The sequence below is a fragment of the Phragmites australis genome, chromosome 8, assembly GCF_958298935.1.
Source record: "Phragmites australis chromosome 8, lpPhrAust1.1, whole genome shotgun sequence".
Classification (NCBI taxonomy): domain Eukaryota; kingdom Viridiplantae; phylum Streptophyta; class Magnoliopsida; order Poales; family Poaceae; genus Phragmites; species Phragmites australis.
The window spans coordinates 21,356,944-21,377,140 of NC_084928.1; the positions used below are offsets into that span (position 1 = coordinate 21,356,944).

At 41.7% G+C, this 20,197-nt stretch overlaps 1 protein-coding gene and 1 long non-coding RNA gene across 2 annotated transcripts; both read right to left on the reverse strand.

Moving 5' to 3' along the window:
- Positions 1–3,657: 3,657 nt before the first annotated feature.
- LOC133926775 (uncharacterized) lies at positions 3,658–7,040 on the reverse strand. Its single transcript, XM_062372851.1, has 3 exons — positions 6,539–7,040; positions 3,949–4,167; positions 3,658–3,866 (listed from the first exon to the last, which is right to left on the reverse strand). Exons 1-2 carry the CDS (start codon positions 6,834–6,836, stop codon positions 3,974–3,976), a joined length of 492 nt encoding a protein of 163 aa, XP_062228835.1. The 5' UTR covers positions 6,837–7,040; the 3' UTR covers positions 3,658–3,866; positions 3,949–3,973.
- Positions 7,041–10,368: 3,328 nt separating this feature from the next.
- On the reverse strand, positions 10,369–16,041 carry LOC133926052 (uncharacterized). The gene is made up of 3 exons (XR_009911053.1): positions 15,874–16,041; positions 14,618–14,679; positions 10,369–10,480 (listed from the first exon to the last, which is right to left on the reverse strand). It is a non-coding gene; the product is annotated as an uncharacterized LOC133926052 (long non-coding RNA).
- Between the last annotated feature and the right edge of the window lie 4,156 nt (positions 16,042–20,197).

Genomic DNA, 20,197 nt, shown 5'->3' on the forward strand with positions numbered 1-20,197 from the left:
CCTATCCCTTGGCCTGCTAGGCCACGATCATGGGGAAGCGGAACTGCCCCCCGCGACTCCCTAACCACAAGATGCCACGCGTCCCACGTCAGCCTGGCAAGGCGTAGTCACGCCCTTCTCACAGGGCGCATTCAATGCTCCTTGTCACCAGCGTCATCGAACGGACCGTTCAGATCAAGTGGGTCGAATCTTCCTAGGCAAGCCAAGCGATATTAGGGACCATAATTCATCGACAGCAAGCCAGGGACCGCCGGAGGCCTTGCTCCAAAAGAATTACGGGCTCGGCGGCTCCGTTGGCCTCCCTCACGAGGGGCTACTGTTGGGGGTTGTTGTTAAGGACCCCCAATGGCCTCATGGCTTCGCTGGCCCATGCCCATGGGCCCACGCCTCCCGAAGGCCGCTTTCTGACTTCCAGCCTTTGGAGTAACTATCTCCCGAAGCCATGACACCGGAAGCCTCCATCTCCCACAGCCATGCCTCCCCCCGAAGCTCCCGTTTCTGGGCTCAGGCAGGCTTCCCAAAGACTAAGGGGTAGGCCATCGGGCCCAAGAAAGATCTGCCAGGAGAGAAACGCCGGTCATCCTTTGCTTGTAATTAAGTGACCGTCATTAATTCATGACACCCCAGTACAATAGAGGTTATCCTGACACCCCTGACATCACGACGCCGAGCTGCAATTGGTGACCGGATCACCCCTCTTGGTACAGGCACCCCAATAGTTATCATGGTAGATATTTATCTCCTATATAGGGCAAAAAGTAGTTATCGGGGATAAAGTCATGTAACTCGGTTTGATCCTGGATATTTTGCACATAACGGTAACTTGTACACTAAGCTACGCCCAACCCTATAAATAAGGGGCCATGGACGTCTGAGCAGAAGGGCACGCTCAACACAGCACGGAGGAGCACAATCGCAAGTCTTCATGTGATACCTCCTAGTTCAGTCCATATTTTTACTATCGATACATTTGTGGTGTTTCTTCCTCTCAAACTTCGTCTCCAAGCGTGAGTCTCCTCCTCAGAAGAAACTCTCGTCATAATTGCTGGGGCAAGACGATCTGTTGCTCCAACACTGTCGATTTATGTCACAAAATGACAGTGATAATGTAATTATTATCATCGGTTCTAGACACAAACCGAGATTGATATTTTCATTATTATTGTCGGTTAATGTCTCATCTGACATTGATAATAACACTAGTATGTAATCTGACCCACTACCGCCACCTCGGGCCCTCCCTCATTTCCAATTTGAGAGGGAAAGATTCTATTGCAAGTGGGGAAAGCATTTGAGAATTTAGGGCAGAGGCTGAATCGGTCAGACATATGGGGATGCCTAGTCAGAAAAGCAAATTGTGCCAAGGCTAAAAGAGAGACCAGACGACAAAAGAGACAGGTGGGTTCTAGAGTAAGGCAAATTTGGGTTTACTACCGGCGGGACCCATATGAATATAAAATTATAGCTATGGTATCTGCATGCATGCAACACGGGCCCAGTCTGAATCCTAAACCGAGACGATTGAAATATATGCCGAAGAATGTAATTGAAACCACCAACGAAGTCTTCCACTCCACAACACGAGCAAGAACTCATCATGTTGCATTTTCACGTCTTTTTTCCATGTAACACCTAACTTAAGACTAATGTCCAACTCAGGGTGGACCTAGCCACAAAATTTAATGGGGTCTGAACCTTTAGAGATTATAAAGTTACATTGTCTTAACCATAAAATACAAAGGATCAAAGTGTAATATTTAGTATTGGATGGGGGCATATGCCCCAACTCACCATAACATAGGTCCACTCTGCTTCTTGCTAGACATGGTGGGAGGCTCAACTACAAGCATTGTACTTGAACGTGATGCGCCCAACAAACCCAGTGACCCTGGCCTATGCTCGCTCAGCAGAGGCTTGAAGTTGTTCAACACCTCAGGTACATACTTAACTTATTTACTAGTTTTGCTCGTGCCCGCTTAGGTCTGTGCCCCCCATGCCGTAATGCTGCATATGTATGTTGTATCTTGGTTAATTCTTAGAAATAATTTCATGTGTGTCGTGTGCCACTGAATATGAAAATCTCAACTTTCCACTAAAAACTATGGTCCTTTTCATGTCATTACTTTATTATTTTCTTTCCCTGTGTGCCATCGTCGTTATAATGGAGATGACGGCAATGACACAAAGAGGATGAAAAAACTTAATTTTTCATTCCCTGTGTGTCACTTCCATTACCTCTATTATGACAGCAACGACACTTAAAGGATGAAAAAACTAAATTGGTGGTATGGAAGGGACCATTATTTTTTCAGTGGCAAATCGAGGATTTTGTTTACCATTATTTTTTTAGTGGCATATCGAGGATTTCGTTAACCTTCAGTGAAACATAGGGAATTATCTCTAATTCTTACCGCTCCAATTAATATTCTATGCCAATCATAAATGGGAACAATTTAGCGATCAACTTTGCTTTTCTAGGGCACCCATGGACATTCTTCACAAAAGCTATTTATGGCCCCTTTGCACACGGTAACCGTATAAGAACAGACTAGTTGGATAGTACATGCCCTCCATTGTTGAGCTCAACTGAACAGGGTTTGATTTCAAGAAGAGCAACTACAGTTGCAGCGTCATCGATTCCAAAGCAGCATGCTGAAGGGCATGGTGAGCATGCTGTTATTCAGGGTCCACAGCATTCTTCCTCAACATCATCATCACCAAAGCAGACATGGGGCTGTTGAGATACAAAGGGGTCATCAAACACACGTTCGGCAACAAGATGGTGGCGGAGCTGTTCAACATGTCCAATGGAGCATTGATGAGAAACTTTACCAAGCTTTGTCTAGCGCTTATCAAACTTCTGATAGATATGATGTGTGCTTTAGAGGCTTTTGTGTGTCACATATGACCTTAACTACCCGGTAGCTTCTGTTTACCCCACCCTATAGATGGGAGGCCGGCTCCATCACGGCTTAGCCGGCTAGCAGGGCGAGCACATGGGGTGGGTCTCACGTGGCTGCCCTCCTGTGTCCGAGTAGTCGTCATGAAAATGGATGTCACATATATGTAAGGAGACGATCTGGTTGTAAGGATATTCATTCTATTCACGTGGCTGCCCTCCTCTACTTGTCCCTAAAAAAGACAGGCAATTCCCTCCATATATGTAAGGAGAAGCTCTCGTTGTAATATTACAGTAATTAATAAATAAGCGTCTCCTATATACTTTTGTTTCTTGTTCTTGTGGTAGCATCTACTATTTCATTGTGTTGATCATGAGTGTCGAGAGAGGACAGGAATCAACCACTGGTATATACAGCAGCCCCAATTGGAATCAGTGGTGTCTGCTGAAGTAGTACGAAGGGCATTTCGGTAGTATGAGATTAATAAGAAGCGTTTAGATGAGAGGGATTGCTCTGATTGTATTTTTGGGAGTACGAACCGGCTGACGAACGTACAAACCAGCCACGTCTATGTATATCTTGGCTCGCCCAGTATCGATAGCGGCTACAATGTCAAACGTGAGACATAATTTGTTTCTCAGTTGTTTCTAGTGTCGAGTGGAGATCAATTAATCAAGAATGCAGAGCGCCAGAGCTCAAGCAGAACCACAGTCGACACTGTGGCAGACTGAAAAAGGTATTTCGCAAGTCTTCACGTTCACGGCAAGAACAACTCCCCATGTTATCATTCTGAAATTTAATCACACGATGACATGATTAATATTCAGTTGAACAGCTGTAGCATCAGGTATTTACAGATGGACACCATTGAGTGCTAGGCCAGATGCCTAGCGGTAAGAGGTTCAGAGTGTTCGAGTAACCAACATCCTATGCAGATATCAACAGTCTTCACGAGGGAAGGAGTTTCTGTGAGGATGTCCAATCAAAGGAGTAAGTTGAGTTGTCATCAGAATTGCATTTTACGACTCGGGCAAAAGTGGGTGCTTACCCTGAGTGCATATCATACTTAACTACTAAGTATCCTTCTTGGCATCAGAAGGTGACTGCGTGAGGCTTGCTGGCTGCAGCTGATCATGGAGATGCTTGTTTTCCTCTAACATCGCCATATTCTGCTTCGAGATAACCTCAAAGCTCTTCTTTAACCCTCGTATTTCTTTGATGTAGTTGTGAAGCCGGTCAATGACTAGAGCTAGGAATAAGGAGTACCCTGAAAGAATGTAATGTTGTGAATTAAAATTTACCCATGAAACTGCACAAATGGCATCACAGAACACTGATACTGTGCTGGGACTACAAGTGGAACTGCTATCTGACTCATTGCATTTCGATCTCACTGCTAATACCTCATGAACATTGAAAAATTTCACCGCTACAGATTTTCCGTTGTTACATACTAAGAGGGAGTATATAAATCCCAAAGTTTTATTCTGAATTAAATAAAATAGTCAATATAAAATCATATGAAGTACAATCAAGAAAACAAGAGAATCAAAGATAAACATGCTAATATTCCAGGAGCAAAAAGTCTAGCAGAATGAGGATGGGCACATCCTTCCCTTAGTTTTTCTTGAACACACTACTTTTATGTTCATATGAGATTCCATCAACTTAAGGGCTGAATGGCCAAGAACAAAATATGCACAAAATAACAAACTTAAAGATGATGAAATAAATTACCTATGATGCAAATACCAAGAATAGGTAATCGAAAACTTTTCAACCTCATTACTTCTATAGTTAGTGCAACAGAACTGTAAGAACAATGCCATAACAATATGCACAACACATTTTGATCCTGCACGGTCTCATCTACTCATTTTACAGTCAAGGCTTGGGATCCAACCATAGTGGACCCTTCAAGTGCTTAGGATCTCAAACAGGCAAGCTACATTTGAACTTACTCGGGGTAGACCTCAAGTGAACTGAAAAAACAACTGTATAACTGAGAACACGCATGATCTGCATCGCAGATTAAGAAATGGATGTAGCAAAAGGGCATTAGGCTATGAACAAATAGTCAATAAATTCATATTCTCTAAAAGTGAGCATACTGAAAATATTGCAGTGCTCCTTGCGTCATTATCTGCTGTAACCAAAGATTTGGTCACTTAGAACAGGAAATCAGTGCAACATCCATAAGATCATACAGATCTCTTTTAGACTTTTAGTAAGTCAGAACTGAAGATGCATAGTGCAAAAAGGATAAAATGAGAACTCAAAGCCAAAACGGCTATTTGTTTTCTATTTCTTGACAGGGTGATCATAAAAGTTTCCAGCAGGTCAAACTAGGACAACAAAAATGTTTGTCACTTTGGCATAGGTTAGACTAGCACAACTTTAAGTATAAATACATGGCACCAAGGTCTTAGAATCAAAATTTTGTTGGCTTATCGAATGACAGGGAAAAAAAGAAATATATTTCCATGGCCAAACAATCTGCCAAACTTTCTTGAATCCAAATTTCAAACCATAATGAAACAGCTGGCAGCAAAAGATTTCTGTACCGTTGAAATGTTTCCAGCACAGAAGAATGGTTTTGTCAATGGTTTATGTACCCATACTGCCATACACTTGGTAGGGGAATAAGAAACCTTGCTTGAATGAAGGGCAAATGGGCAAGCCTCAAATTTTCCCTTAATTATGTAAGCAACCAGGTATTTTGCTATTTATACTCTCCATGTGAAACCCTTCTGCATTTAACTTCTGCGTTCTGGCACTGTTTGATTTCCCTTGGAACAAATATTACAAGAACCATATGCTGTATATTATAGAAACACACTGAAGATACAGAACATGGTATATAGTGGTGAAGTTATAGAGCATAGTATCTCACAAACTTAAAAATAATGGTACATGTGACAGACACATTTCATAGGTGCTGCATAATGATGTGACCATATTTTCATCCTAAGGGCTTGTTTGGATAGGGGGATTGAAAATCAAATCACTATTATCAGTTCAAATTTGAACTAAATCCTAAAAGTTGTTGGAGCAAGCAAACCAATCACCAAAACAGGGGACAAGACTAATAAAATAAGCTTTACTCTGGGCTCAACTATCAATTTAGGGCATGTTTGGCGGAGCTCCAACTCCAAGAATTCTTGGAGCTAGGTATCTCTAGCTCCAAAAATTCGTGGAGCTGGAGCTATGAGTAGGAGTGTTTAGGTGTGTGATCTTGTTTTTATTTTAGACTACAAATATATGCTTAAATAAAGTCCAGATCTAAGGTGGGGCTGGCAGCTAAGCCCTGCCAAACAGGACCTTACATGACTGAGTGCAAACTAAAGAAGGGATATCGCGAACCAAATTGTTGATCAGCATAACATCCATCATCTTGGTACCTATCCGTAGCCAAATTCTCAAGTCATCACTTAAGCCATCATTTCTAATGAAGTCCTATGTTCCTGTACCATACAGCGATACCTTTCGTCCGTTCTCCTAGTCTTCACACACGGTAAGCCCCAACACCACAACCACCGGGACGTAGCATCGAGACGATCGAACAAATAAATTGAAGGCAGGAAGGGGGGGGGGGGGGCAAGAATTAAAGAAAGGTTTGCGAAACCGCGCGTGCGTACCCATGAGTGAGGCCTCGAGGAGGTGCCGGGCGAGGAGGACCTGGTCTGTAGGGGTGAGCCCCCCGGCGGCCCCGTCGAGCTCCCCCGCGGTGCGGCCGCGGATCTTGGCCATGCTGTTGACGCTGGATGCGAGCACGACGAGGACGGTTGCCGCCACCGTGCGCACCATGACGGGCCCGCGCCCCTGCTTGAGGCGGTCGAGCGCGAGCACGGCCAGCTTCCGCATCGGCGTCTTGAAGAGAAGCGCCGCCGCCACGCCGGCCTCCGCTGCGAGCACCGTGAACAGCAGCTGGATCATCGCGCCGCGCCGTCGAGGGGATGCGGTTGCGAGCGCCGCGCGGAGATGGAGGCGGAGGTAGGGGACTGGGGAGTTTGGGTGGAGGCGCTCCTGTTTTGACGCCTGTCGCGAGAGCGGTGCCTTGCCTCGTGGTGGGTTTTTGGAATCTGGAACGGCAGAGAGGGGAGAAGGATGCCGTTGGATGGATGGTCAAGGACGTCGTGTTTGGGCGGTATTCTTCCGAGTAGACAGTTTTGTTGGACCGTTTGTGCACATTTTGGACTTCCTAGACGAATTTCGGGGGCAGTAAGCCAGTATTCAGTGTCCTTTTTTCTTATCGGTCAGTAACCAGAGTTAAGGTTCCATTCCGTATGCATAAGTTTCGAATCCGTACAAATCTCGTAGGGAAATACAAAATTCTCACGTTTTAAATGAGGCATTAACACGATAGCTCTTCTTCATTGTCATTCTTCTCTCAAACTACTCCGCTCCACAGCAAGGGTCCCACCTCTTTTACAACACTAGCTAGTACGGTTTTTTTTTTCAGAACTAGCAAGATAAAATTTCACTTTGTATTAGTTCTTCTATTTTTCTATCGCAAGCCACAAACATCTAATTGGATAATTTGCCTGATAAAACTTCTCATGTGAGTCTTTGTACTCTCCGGGCGCTGCCACTGCCTTTTCACCATCTAAAATCCTCCGCACACAATGCACAAGCCCAAATCACCTTCTGCCCCACCAAAATGAAGAAAAGATATAGCGACTAAGAGGCCGTGTTGTGAATTGTGTGAGAGACTACTATTCTTCACCGCCTCGGTGCTCTCAACCTCCTTCAGTGGAATCGGAAGCAGCTGCTTCTGCGAAGCTCTTCAACAATTGTCATCCAGCCGATGTTGGGGGTGACTATTTTGGAAATACACATAGCTATATATTACCCCTAAATCTTGAGGGTGTGTACGCTTAAGCTTAACATAGTGAACTATTAAACCGCATAATACCTCTCGAGCTTGTACAACTAAAATAAAAAAAACCCTTTGAGGTGGTTTTGAAGGCGGCTTTGCCACCATAAGAGTTGTCATGGCTAACATGTGAAGGTATCTAATAATGCGACTAGCATGTAGATGGTATATGTTCTTTTGACTTTGCTTTCCCTCTCTATCTCCAGCCGACATGAAAGAACTCCCAGATGGTTGGAACCCATTCTCCACACCGTCCTCCAATATGTTCACATTAGCCATGAGTAGGGATAAATGCATATACAAATGGATATATCTCGTCTCATATCCTATCTTTTTTTATAGAGTCAGACACGGATAGTGATAGATATAAATACGAATGTAGATATGTCTTGCTCACGAATACATGGTGAATACGCGATGAGTCAAATAGAGACAGTGTCTATCATGAAAATTTATTCGAATATTGACACTAGTACAGAAACCGCTTAGTACCGATTCAGAACCACCATCAGTGCCGGTTTTTTAACTGACACTATGCAATCGGTAGTGACAGTCTAGGCTTATCATTACCGGTTCAGAAACTAGTAGTGATAATAAGATCTTACTGCCAGCTTGAGCCACAAACTGGTAATGATGTATCCACTTTCGCTGACGGTTTGAACCAAGAACCAACAGTGAGAGCCTTTTATCAGTGCCAGTTTAAGCCAAGAACCGACAGTGATATCTCCACTATCACTTCCTGTTCATAGCTTAAATTGGTAGTAAAAGTGGTGATATCACTACTTGTTGTTGGCTCGAACCGGCGGTGATAATTCCACACCCACAAAAATACAAGACACATGGTTCAAATATAGTTCATCATCACATATCACATATGGTTCAATACTGGTAATCATCACTTATCACATATCGTTGACATGCAATTCATCATTCACATATTGTTTCATCTTAAATTCCCAAAAAGTGATAAGTGTTTATCATTTTATATTGAAAATTCAACTTAAATTCCCTATGGTCTCAAATTATGGCACAAAAACATCACAACTATCTGTATATGTGGACTCATAAGTGGCATAAGAAAAATAATATCCCTATCATCACTCTGCATGTTCATTTTGTTATCTCAATGAATTTACACCTGAAGATTACAAAAAGAATACCCACAGTGATGATAGCAAAAATAGCCGCTTCATCCTAACCCACCCTTTACTTCATCATCATGGGCCAAGAACACAATCATCATTTATTACTAAAAATGGACATCTATCCCTATTACATATATGTCTAGGTAACAAGTTCACAATTATCAAAATTGAAGCTAAAAGTTGCATGTGAGCAAGTAACAAATGACAAGTTCATAATTAACAAAGTTAACAAGTTGGCAATTAAGAAAAGTAACAAGTTCACAGGGTAATAAAACTCACCAACCTCTCTATAGAACTGAAACAATTAATATGCATGAAGATATGAAAATTTAATCATAATTGATAGAATGACAATCCTCCATGGAAATGGGTCCTTCCGTGATGCGTTCCTGCATACAGTGGCACACATAGTAACCCTAGCTATCAAGGTGGAGGAGGCCGTGATAGCTCGTGGTGGAGAAGGTCAGTGCGGGGTAGCGGCATCAGTGCCATGGAAGCCGATGGAAGTCTGAGGCTTCAGGATGGAGGGGGTAGGGAGGTGCGGTGGCATCGATGTCGAGGAGGCTCACGATAACGCGAGGCTTCCGGATGGAGGAGGCCAGGGAGGCATTGTGGCGTTAATGTCATGGAGGCCAAGGTCGGCATGGGGCTTTGAGATGGAGAGGCTTCGAGATGGAGAAGGCTGGGGTGGCATGACGGCCTTAGTGTCATGGAGGCCCTCGACAGGGCAAGGCTTCAGGATGAAGGCAGGGGAATCACGGGGGTATTGGTGTCATGGAGGCTAATGGAAGCATAGGGCTTTGGGATAGAGAAGGCCAGGGAAGAACAATGGCCTCAGTGTCATGGAGGCCCATGACAACACAAGGCTTCAGGACGGATAAGGCCGAGGAGAGCTACGTGTTGGAGAAGGAAGAAAAACAATAGTTATACAGGGCATCGAAACTAGCACTATCAGATCAAGTAACCAACTGTTAGTGATCTATTATCAATGCAAGTTCATAATTACAACTGACAATCATTGAAAGCACAAAGCACAAAGCACAGGGAACATGGTGTCGATAATAATCTATTACTGGCGGTTGGTAACCGAAACCAAAAGTTACACTACAAATATAAATACAACTAAAAATTACAAATAATTAGCATTCAGACTTAATATTAAATACAAACCACATCTTAACATAATACATGAAAATTTTCATTACACAAAAATTATATAATACATATATAAAAGTACATTACTACAGTTTAATCATCGATCTTGATGTGGCTCAAGATGATGAAGTACACATTGTCTTCATCAATAATATATAGATGACAATGTAGATACTTTGCATTCAATATTTCATGCAGAGAACATAGCAATTGTTTTTACAAGCATCAAAAGCAATCCGGAAGGCATTGTTGCAGCCCAGAGCGTTCCAGAGAGCGACAACTACGGTCACCCACCAGCTTCAGGTTGAATGAACCTGGTGTTCAGAGATGATAAGCAACCACCCGGTTGATCCAAACCCTCCTTCCAAGCAGGGAGACCATTGAAATGACACAGAAGAGTAGATCTAAAAAAAAAATAACACAAATATACAATAGAGAATTGTAATGTAAGACAAGAAGAACAAAGATATAAAGTAAGGAAAAACAAAGCACTAGATGATGAACAACATAAAACAACGCTCTTCGTAACAGAATGAATAATGTAAGGAAGAACAAAGAACTTTGCGCTCACTATTGTCAAAGTGAATTCTCACTTGTGGGTTGTGGCGTAGAAACAACTGCTTGAGGGTTAAATAGAGATTGTAGTTGTGCCGGTTGAAGTTATCAACTAGCAGTGGTAGTATGATGCCTCGATTCCCATGCGTGGTGCAATGATATTACTGCCGGTTGGAGGTAAAAACTGACACTGATAGATCGACGTGTCCATTCCTGCACACCTATCACTGCCAGTTGAAGGTAAAAACTGACAGTGATAGATCGACGCGTCCATTCCTATGCCCCTATCAATGCCGGTTGGATTTATCATCCGGTGATAATATCCATCAATGTCGATTGGTAACTCTAACCGACTGTGATAGATTACTTGCCCCCTTGGCACCTTTGCGCGCTCCTTGACCCCTTTTCCTTCCTCGAGCAGCTATTACAACTGCTCGCCCTCCCCATTCTCCTCATTCTATCAGCCACCATCATTACTAGCTAGCTACACCATCATCGTCATGGTCTCTCCTACTCCACCGCCACCATCTTCAGCCTCTACTCGGTTGCAACCGTCGTCATCCTCAAACGACGCAGCAATGGCAGCGGCCTTCAGAGATGTCCAAATGGGCAGCCCGGCCCAGCACGGCACGGGCCCAGTCGGGCATGGCCCGTTACAACCCGTTAGCTAAACGGGTCGTGCCGTGCCGACCCATGTGCCATGGCTGCAGCACAGGCACGGCCCATTTAAGATCGGGCTGTGTTGTGTCGGCCCGCGGTACGATAGGCCCAATAATGTTTTTTTGCCCTGTCGGCCCGTTAACACGTGAAAATCGAAAAAAAACATAAAAAAACTACCAGATGTTGGGATCGAACTCACGATCTCATACATGGGAAACAACCACTCTACCACCCTGTTAAGCATCTCTTCATATATTAGGGATAAATAAATTATATAAAACCTTTGAAAAATAGAAAAACTTAAATGGGCCGTGCCGTGCCGGCTCGGCGTGCTGCGGCTCCAACCCAGGCACAGCCCGCCTAACCGTGTCGTGCCGGCCCGACCCTTTTACTCTCGTGCCGTGCTGTGCCTGGGCCGGGCCATTTTTCCCGTGCCGCGGGCTGGCCCGTTAGGCCCGACCCAGTTGGCCATCTTTAGCGGCCTTCTCTGATGACCCTAGCTCATTCTTCTCCTCCAATGAACCTAGATCAATCTCCACCAATCACAAGTACTCCTCCTCACATGATGAGGACTGGAGATACTTTATGGAGGGCACTCTGCCCTCGTGCCGCCTAGTGGTGAGCTCAGAGGAGGATGAGGCTGGCGTAGAGCATGACATATCCTCCTCGAAGGAGGATGCGTCTGGCTCCAAGGACTACTCCACTGAGGAGGAGGAGGAGGGAGAGGAGGAGGAGAAGCCGAAATCATCATCGTCATCAAACAATGATGACGACGAGGAGCCACTGACGAAGAAGCCTAAGCTAACATAAGAGTAGGGTAGCTATAGCATAGCTTTAGTGATCTTCCACAATCCGAATATTAGTTTTTGTGTAATCCAGATTTCTTTTGTAATTAGGACGATCTATATTTTGTAATCAATCAGAACCTTATTTCTAACTTAGTGTAATTAGGAACTTACTTTATAGTTACCTTTTTAGTCTAGCTTTTCCAACTTCCAAACTTAGTGTCTTATTTCGCATTGCTTGTTCGTGGCATCAATCAACAGTGATAAATAGTTGTATATATCTGCTGGTTTTAGCCACGAGGAAGTAGTGATGTATCACTTACGAACCAGCAATGATAGGTGGTATCATTGCCGATTTCAACGGAATCATCATTTTTTTTTTTGACGTTGGCGGTTTTGGACCGACAGATGCAATGACATCACTAATAGGCAGTCATCAATTGGGATTTCTATGATAGTTTGAATAAAAGCCAAAATCATACAAATCGCAAATGTTATAATGATTAAACTATTCCACATGTCCAAAATTCAACAACATTAACGGTCCAACAAACAAATTAGTAATACTAGTACAATACCCATGCGTTGCAACGGTATTCAATTGTTTCGAATGCATTTCCTACTATTACGATAGCATATCACTTCAAAGATAACATATATCATAGCAATATTCTCAATCGTTTAACCATAAACATGATTACAAACAAAATATTAAATTATTTTGTATTGAAATATAACTTGAATACAAGCAACAAAATGGCGTGCACACTATTACAGAACGCATGTAAGGGCAATTCATTAAAAAAACACAAAAGCACTTAATATAGCAGCCAAACAAAAATTAATGCATCCAGGTCAAACTATCTTAAAAAGCAAGCAAGCTCTGAGGCTACATGTAAAATATAAACTGTAGCAATTACATTTAAGAATTCTAAACAATGCACTATCTTCCTGCTACCACATCGAAAGAGATTCAAATACATGTACTAACTAACCTCTATCAAGGCGAATGTAAGAATAACCATAATTGTCGTGCATTGCAACGGTTCCTAAATAAGAAAGATATGGACAGATGAATTCCTTCATTGAATCAAAAAGAACATACCTATTGTTTCAATGCCATTATGGTATTTGATCCATATGTTAAAACATCTTTTGGAAGCAGCAAAAGAGTCAGTTCTAATAGTGTACCTTTTCAATGTGTTCGAGAGATTTACACAATAGTTCCAGCTCTGACTAGATCGTTGGTCCACTGGATAAAGTTTTTTTTCCAAAACAAGGATGTCCTACAATAAACATTAAGAATAATATGTTGCGATATGAGTAGAAAATTTTCATGAGTCAAAAAGTTTATTGGGTAAAGCATAAGCAAAATAACACAATGAATCCATGTAAATTGTCCAACGATACTTACGTAAAACAAAATAACAAACATCAATCAAACAAGTAAACCTAACAAAACAAAATTAATAATATTGCAATGGGTGATGCACCCACTAAATGAAAAGGAGAGGAAAGATTCAGCTTTAATTAGGTGCCACTAACACAACTCTGGATATTAGAAGAAACACAAAAGATTAATGTTGCTATTGAGCAAATTGAGCACTAAGTCAACCGAAGGCTTGTGCTATAAGGAAGCATAATAATTGCACTTACATCTGAAAAATATGTTAGGGGGGATGGATAGACTAATATTATAGTTCGTAACACAACATTAAAGTTATTTTGTATCCCAATATGTTCCAAGAAACAACCTAGGGATGGAAGCACTTCCATCTATCACATATTCTCAACTCAAAATTTGGTTTCAGTGAGCAAACCAGCAACAATTGCATATTCACAACTGAAAATTTGGTTCCATCTATCACATATTCACAACTCAAAATTTGGTTCCATCTATCACATATTGCATATTTGTTGTTTCAATCGTTTTACATACAGATATGAGATTTCATTCCTTCTGCTCTTAAGTCCAACCCAAACGTTTTTCTTGGTTGGTCATGTTGATTCTGGAAAATCAACTTTATGTGGTTGATTACTACATGCATAAATATGAGAAAGAAGCTAAAGAAAAGGTCAATTCTATTATTCAGGTTTTTAGCACATCTAAGCCTATAGATATTAATATTTGAATGAAGCGGCAAATACCCTCCAAGTCATATGGTTGTTGAAATATAGTTGTTGAAATCACAAAGCATCAGAGTGGAAAATCACGCATCCATTTAGACTGAAAAAAGAGAACAATGATGTATATTTTCTTGCTTCTTGAGAACCCAAAAGAGAACAAACCATGTAGAAAAAACATGAACTAAAGAGTTTTTATATTAGCCCATCCAACTATCCGGAGACCAAGGCATTGCAATACCACTATAATATTGTCAAAATAGTGTTTCTACAAACTAACCTTTGCCACAGTTTGTAGTTGCCAAAACACAATTCAAATTGGAAGCAGACCAATCAAGGAAAATAGGAAATAAAGATTTATTGCAGGTCATACACAGGGCAGTAAGATCACCGTCTCCATAAGAATCAGAAAGTTACCTCTTTCTTGGTTCTTGCTACATCATCCCCTTCTTCCACACTTCAATTATTTCAGAAGAAACCTAAAAAGGTAGAAGGGATGCGTTCAAGCATAAACAAAACTAACACCGAATCAAGCTATTAGACATACAAACTATAACTGTAGCAGTCACACCTAAACAATGAACCTTCTGTCTAACAAGCTTGATGTTCTTCAAGAGTATGTTGCAATGACAATTTTGAAAATTCAGACTTCAATGCTAAAATTATGTAGAAATGCTGTAAAGAATATCAATGCTCATATGTACCTTTTTTACCTTGTAAAAGTACATTCTAATTCTTTCCTGGACTAAAAATATGTAGCTAAATAGTTCAGCAGGAAGAAAAGAAAACAATAGTTGCCGAGTATTTAACTATGCATTACTACTGACTCTAGCCAAGACAATGCATGCAACTCTTAACATCATGTGATGGAGCTAAACAGTAAACACTGTCCAAAATATTAAGCATTTCTTGCATAAGACCAGCCATGTTTCCATTTTTTTTTGGCAGAAGCTAAATTGGGTTAAGTGTTTAAAATACATTGAACCATTGAGCCTACTCTAGGCAAGAACCAGAAAGAACAAAACATAAACATGACTGCCCTGTATATCTTTGTACCTGCAAGAGGTGCTTAGCACCAGCTACAAATAATGTGTTTCATACTTTTGATAGAACACCTAAGTTCTGATTATAGCCCATGCATAGTTTGCTTATTTCTGGACATTCAGATTCAGGTACGAAATAAAAATTGTTTTGCTTTCAGAACAGAAAAGGACACAATGAGTGAAGACTGGTAATAAAGTTTCATTTTCGGAATCCAATGACACAACGACATAAGCATAAGTATATTCTGTTCTGAAAAACATTTTTCAGGTGGGTGCTTTGCTTCATAAAAAAGGAAAATGTAAATTTGAGCACACGGATCTGATGATCTCATTTTGTCAGGCATTGATGTATCACTTTGAACAATCTCAGACAGTTTTGACAGGCATCGTACTCAGAACAAATATGGACAAAATGAATTAAGGCAAGGAACATCTAAAGGAGCTATTAAAAGCATGTAAGAAGGCAAGCTGTTAAGGCAATGGTAACTCATGGCCATGGATAGTGTGTTCTCATGATCAAATAAACAAGAGATTATATATCACAATATTCAACATACAGCACAGATTCAAAGTTTCCATCAGCCTAAGTACTGATTTCAGGGAGGAAGCAAACATTTTAAAAAAGCATACCTTGTAAGTGACTAAGTGGAATACCAATGTGCTATATATTAGGGACGAACTCACAGGAAACTGAAAAAAAGCATGCAACACCATCCATCAGCATTTTGTGCGATGAATGCAAAGACACAGCATGGAATAATGATTGGCTGCAGAAGTACTACATTTAAAAAAAGCATACCTTGTAACTGACTAAGTGGAATTCCATGGGACGAACTCACAGAAAACTGAAAAGAAGCATGCAACACCATCCATCAGCATTTTGTGCGATGAATGCAAAGACACAACATGAAGTAATGATTGGCTGCAGAAGTACTACTATGTATTAGGAAAAGTAGAAGGGCTATGAATACTGGTCCTATAGTGTTTTTGTTTGTTTATTCGAAATGCTTGATCAAATCCTCCAAGCTTGTGTTTGTTTAGCAAAAGGCAATCACAACGTGAAAAATAGACATATGAGACACAGTTTAGTGACGGATCATTACGCGACCCGTCACTTATATCACCTCGGGTCACGCTCATTTATAACCCATCACTAATACCAGATAATAGGTGACGGGTTATGATATTACCCGTCACCAATAACATGAGTGACGGGTAATAACTAAATCTGTCACTTATGACTTGGTCATAGGTGACGGGTAAACCTGCAATAGTAATAAGTGACGGGTCATGTTATGACCTGTCACTTATAATTTGGCAAAAGTGACGGGTCTCCCTGACCAATTATAAGTGATGGGTCATAATTCAACTCGTCACTTATGACTCTTAATAGGTGACGGGTAATCTTATCACCCGTCACTTATTACTCAACTCTGTTTTAACAGCTGGCTAGCCACTGTGCGGGTGAACAGTTACTGCACAGTGATGCCCGCACAATAGCTAGTAATTTTCACCGGCTCCTCTAGTATTCTCCAATATCTTGTTGATTTGAAGTTTAAATTGGTGCTAGATCTTTGAAGGTTCACATCTCCCCCTTTCCTCCTCCATTCCTCTCCTCCTGTAAACCCTAATTGGTAGATTTGTTATGCTTTGAGTTGTAATCGACTGTTTTGCATGTTTATCAAAAAATCTTAGAACGAGTTATATTTATGTTAGATTTGATATTAGATTTGCCCGATGTACCGCGAGATGTCACAGATCTAGTGTATTTGTAGGGAATTTTTAATCGTGTGCTTAAACACAAAATTAAGGTCATTGTTAATGAAGAATGAATGTTTTTACATTAATTGTAGATGATGGACAGAAGTTAGATGTACCTCAAGACCCGAACTTGTTCGGAGTACCTTAGCGGGGTGAAGCATTTCATGAGTGCTACCTTGGTGGATTTGAAAGATCGTGGTAAAATGGCAATGTATTGTCCTTGTCGCGACTGCAGGAATGAAAAGTTCTCAAAACCAAACAATATCCATGCACACTTGGTCATGCATGGATTTAAAGAGGATTATACATGTTGGAACAAACATGGCAAAGAAGACCTTAACGAGGGACAGATGGATCGGGCCCTCCATACCGACAGTGTGGATCAAGGACTTACATCCGGTGAAATGGAATATGATCTCAGGGATGAGGACATATTAGGTTTGAATGATAATGATCTTGAGGATTTTGTGGAGAATGTGGACCAGATGGTGCGGGATGTCGAGTGGCACGACGAGTATAACAATGGTGAGTTTGCTAAATTCCAGGAATTTGTGCGGGATTCCAAGACGCCCCTTTATCCCAACTATAAGGAGAAGTACACACGGATATTTAGGAACCTAAAGCTTCTACAGCTGAAGGCAACCCATAGTTGGACTAACAAGAGTTTTGAAGAATTACTGGATCTGCTAAGGGACATGCTACCGGAGGGGAACTTGGTGCCCGAGGGCGTCTACGACGTGAAGAAGATAATTTGTCCTTTAGGACTAAAAATAGAAAAAAATGCATGCATGTAAGTAGGATTGTATCTTGTTTCGTGGAGAATATGTAGAGCTGGATCAATGCCCTGTGTGTGGAACCCATCAATATAAGCGTAGAAATGATGGTGGTGACGGGGACGAAGGCAATAAAAGTAAAGGTGGTCCTAAGAAGGTGGTGTGGTATTTTTCTGTAATTCTCCGTCTGAAGCATCTGTTTTCCAACAGAAAGGAGGCTCAATTGGTGTGTTGGCATAAAGAGGGTCGTAAGAATGACGCAATGATCGACACCCGATAGATTTCGCTCAGTGGCGAATCGTTGATTCCACATTTGGTTGGTTCGCCGAAGAACTAAGAAATATTAGGTTTGCTATGAGCACAGATGGCATGAATCCATTCGGTAACATGAATACCTCACATAGCACCTGGCCTATTGTATTATTGATCTACAACCTTCTACCCTAGCTTTGTACTAAGCGAAAATACATTATGTTATCGATCTTGATATCAGGACCGAAACAACCTGGCAACAATATAGATGTGTACCTCAGGCCTTTAGTTGATGATCTTAATAAACTCTGGTCGGAAGGCATCGAGGTTTGGGATCAGTACAAGCAAGAGTACTTTACCTTGCATGCTATGTTGTTCGTCACCATCAATGATATGCCAGCACTTCGTAACTTGTCAGGTCAGAGCAAAAGAAAAGGTGAAGCTTGCCCCCATTGCTTAGATGACACGTGCAGTTTGAGGTTGAACAACTCAAAGAAAATAGTGTACATGCAGCATCAACGTTTCCTTCTCAGGAAGCACCCGTACCGAAACATGGACAAGCAGTTCGATGACACAAGGGAGAAAGCGTTACCTCCGAGAAATTTCAACAGGGAAGATGTCCACAATAAGGTTAAGAATATCAATGTTGTCATTGGCAAGCGAAATCAATCCTCTAAGGATGATGAACAGTTAGGAATGTGAAACAAGAAAATAATACTATTCGAGCTAGAGTATTAGGAAAAATTAGATGTTCGCCACTCTATCGACAACATGCATGTAAAGAAGAATATCTGCGAGAATCTGATCAGAACATTGCTCCAAATGAAGGGAAAAGGAAAGGATTATGAGAACGCATGAGCTGACCTTGAAGAAATGGGCTTAAGGCTGGAGCTCCATGCACAAGATACGGACAAAGGAAAACACCTATCCCCAGCAGCTATCACTCTCTCCAGGAAGGAGAAAAAAGAATTTTGCGAGTTCTTGCACAGTGTGAAAGTTCCCTCTGATTACTCATCCCACATCGCAAGATTTGTCTCGGTTAAAGAGCTAAAAATGAATTTCTCCATGATGAAGTCCTATGATTGCCATGTGATGATGACATCACTGCTTGCGGTAGCTATTAGGAACATCCTCCCAATAAAGGTTCGCGAGGCTATCCTGAGCCTGTGCTTTTTCTTCAATGCAATTGAACAAAAGGTGCTCGATCCAGACTCGCTGGAGGAGCTAGAAAGAAGACATGTTGAGACTCTATGTATTCTTGAGGTGTATTTCCCACCATCTTTTTTCGATATTATGGTACATCTCACTGCTCACCTTGTAAAGGAGATACACTACCTTGGCCCCATGATCCTGCATCACATGTTTCCATACGAGAGATAGATGGGCGTTCTCAAGTCGTACGTAAGGAATCGAGCCTTTCCTGAGGGGTGCATCGTGCAGGGTTATGCGATGGAGGAGGCATTGGAGTGGTCTGTTAATTACATTGACCCAAATAACCCAATTGGCGTGCCTAAGTCTCGCCATGAGGGGAGGCTCGCAGATGTGGGAGTTCTAGGGAAGATGGCAATAACTTCTGATCCGAAGGCTTACAACCAAGCTCATTTCCTCATGCTGCAACAAATGAGCGAAGTGTGCCCATATGTCGATGAGCACAAACAGATGTTGTTTGAAGAGAATCCAGGGTAGACCGAAGCTTAGATTGTGAGGCAACATATGCAAAGGTTCACGACTTGGTTCCGAGATCGAATCAGACAATCGAGTACTCCTACAAGTGCTCTAATAAAAAACTGGCAATGGGTCCTATATACACAATTATGACATATCAAGGGTACGATATAAATGGATACACATTTTACACGGTTGTCCAAGATGAGAAGAGCATATACCAGAATAGTGGTGTTCGTATAGATACTTATGACAACGACATGCAGAGGGGCACATACTATGGTCAAATATAGGACATCTGGGAGCTGAACTACTTGGGATTTAAGGTAGTCCTGTTTCGGTGCCATTAGGTACATGGGGCAAAGGGCATCACTAATGGTAAGTATGGGTTCACTAGTGTTGATCTCAAACATATCGGATACAAGTCTGAACTCTTCGTACTCGCTAAAGATGTTCACCAAGTCTTTTATGTGATTGACACAACAAAGAAGAAATGCCATGTG

Excerpts from the sequence above, each read along its gene's own strand:
- LOC133926775 (XM_062372851.1), bottom strand. The coding sequence starts at position 6,836 with ATGATCCAGCTGCTGTTCACGGTGCTCGCAGCGGAGGCCGGCGTGGCG. Across the intron at positions 4,168-6,538 it reads CCTCGAGGCCTCACTCATGG|GGTACTCCTTATTCCTAGCT; the intron begins GTACGCACGCGC and ends ACATTCTTTCAG.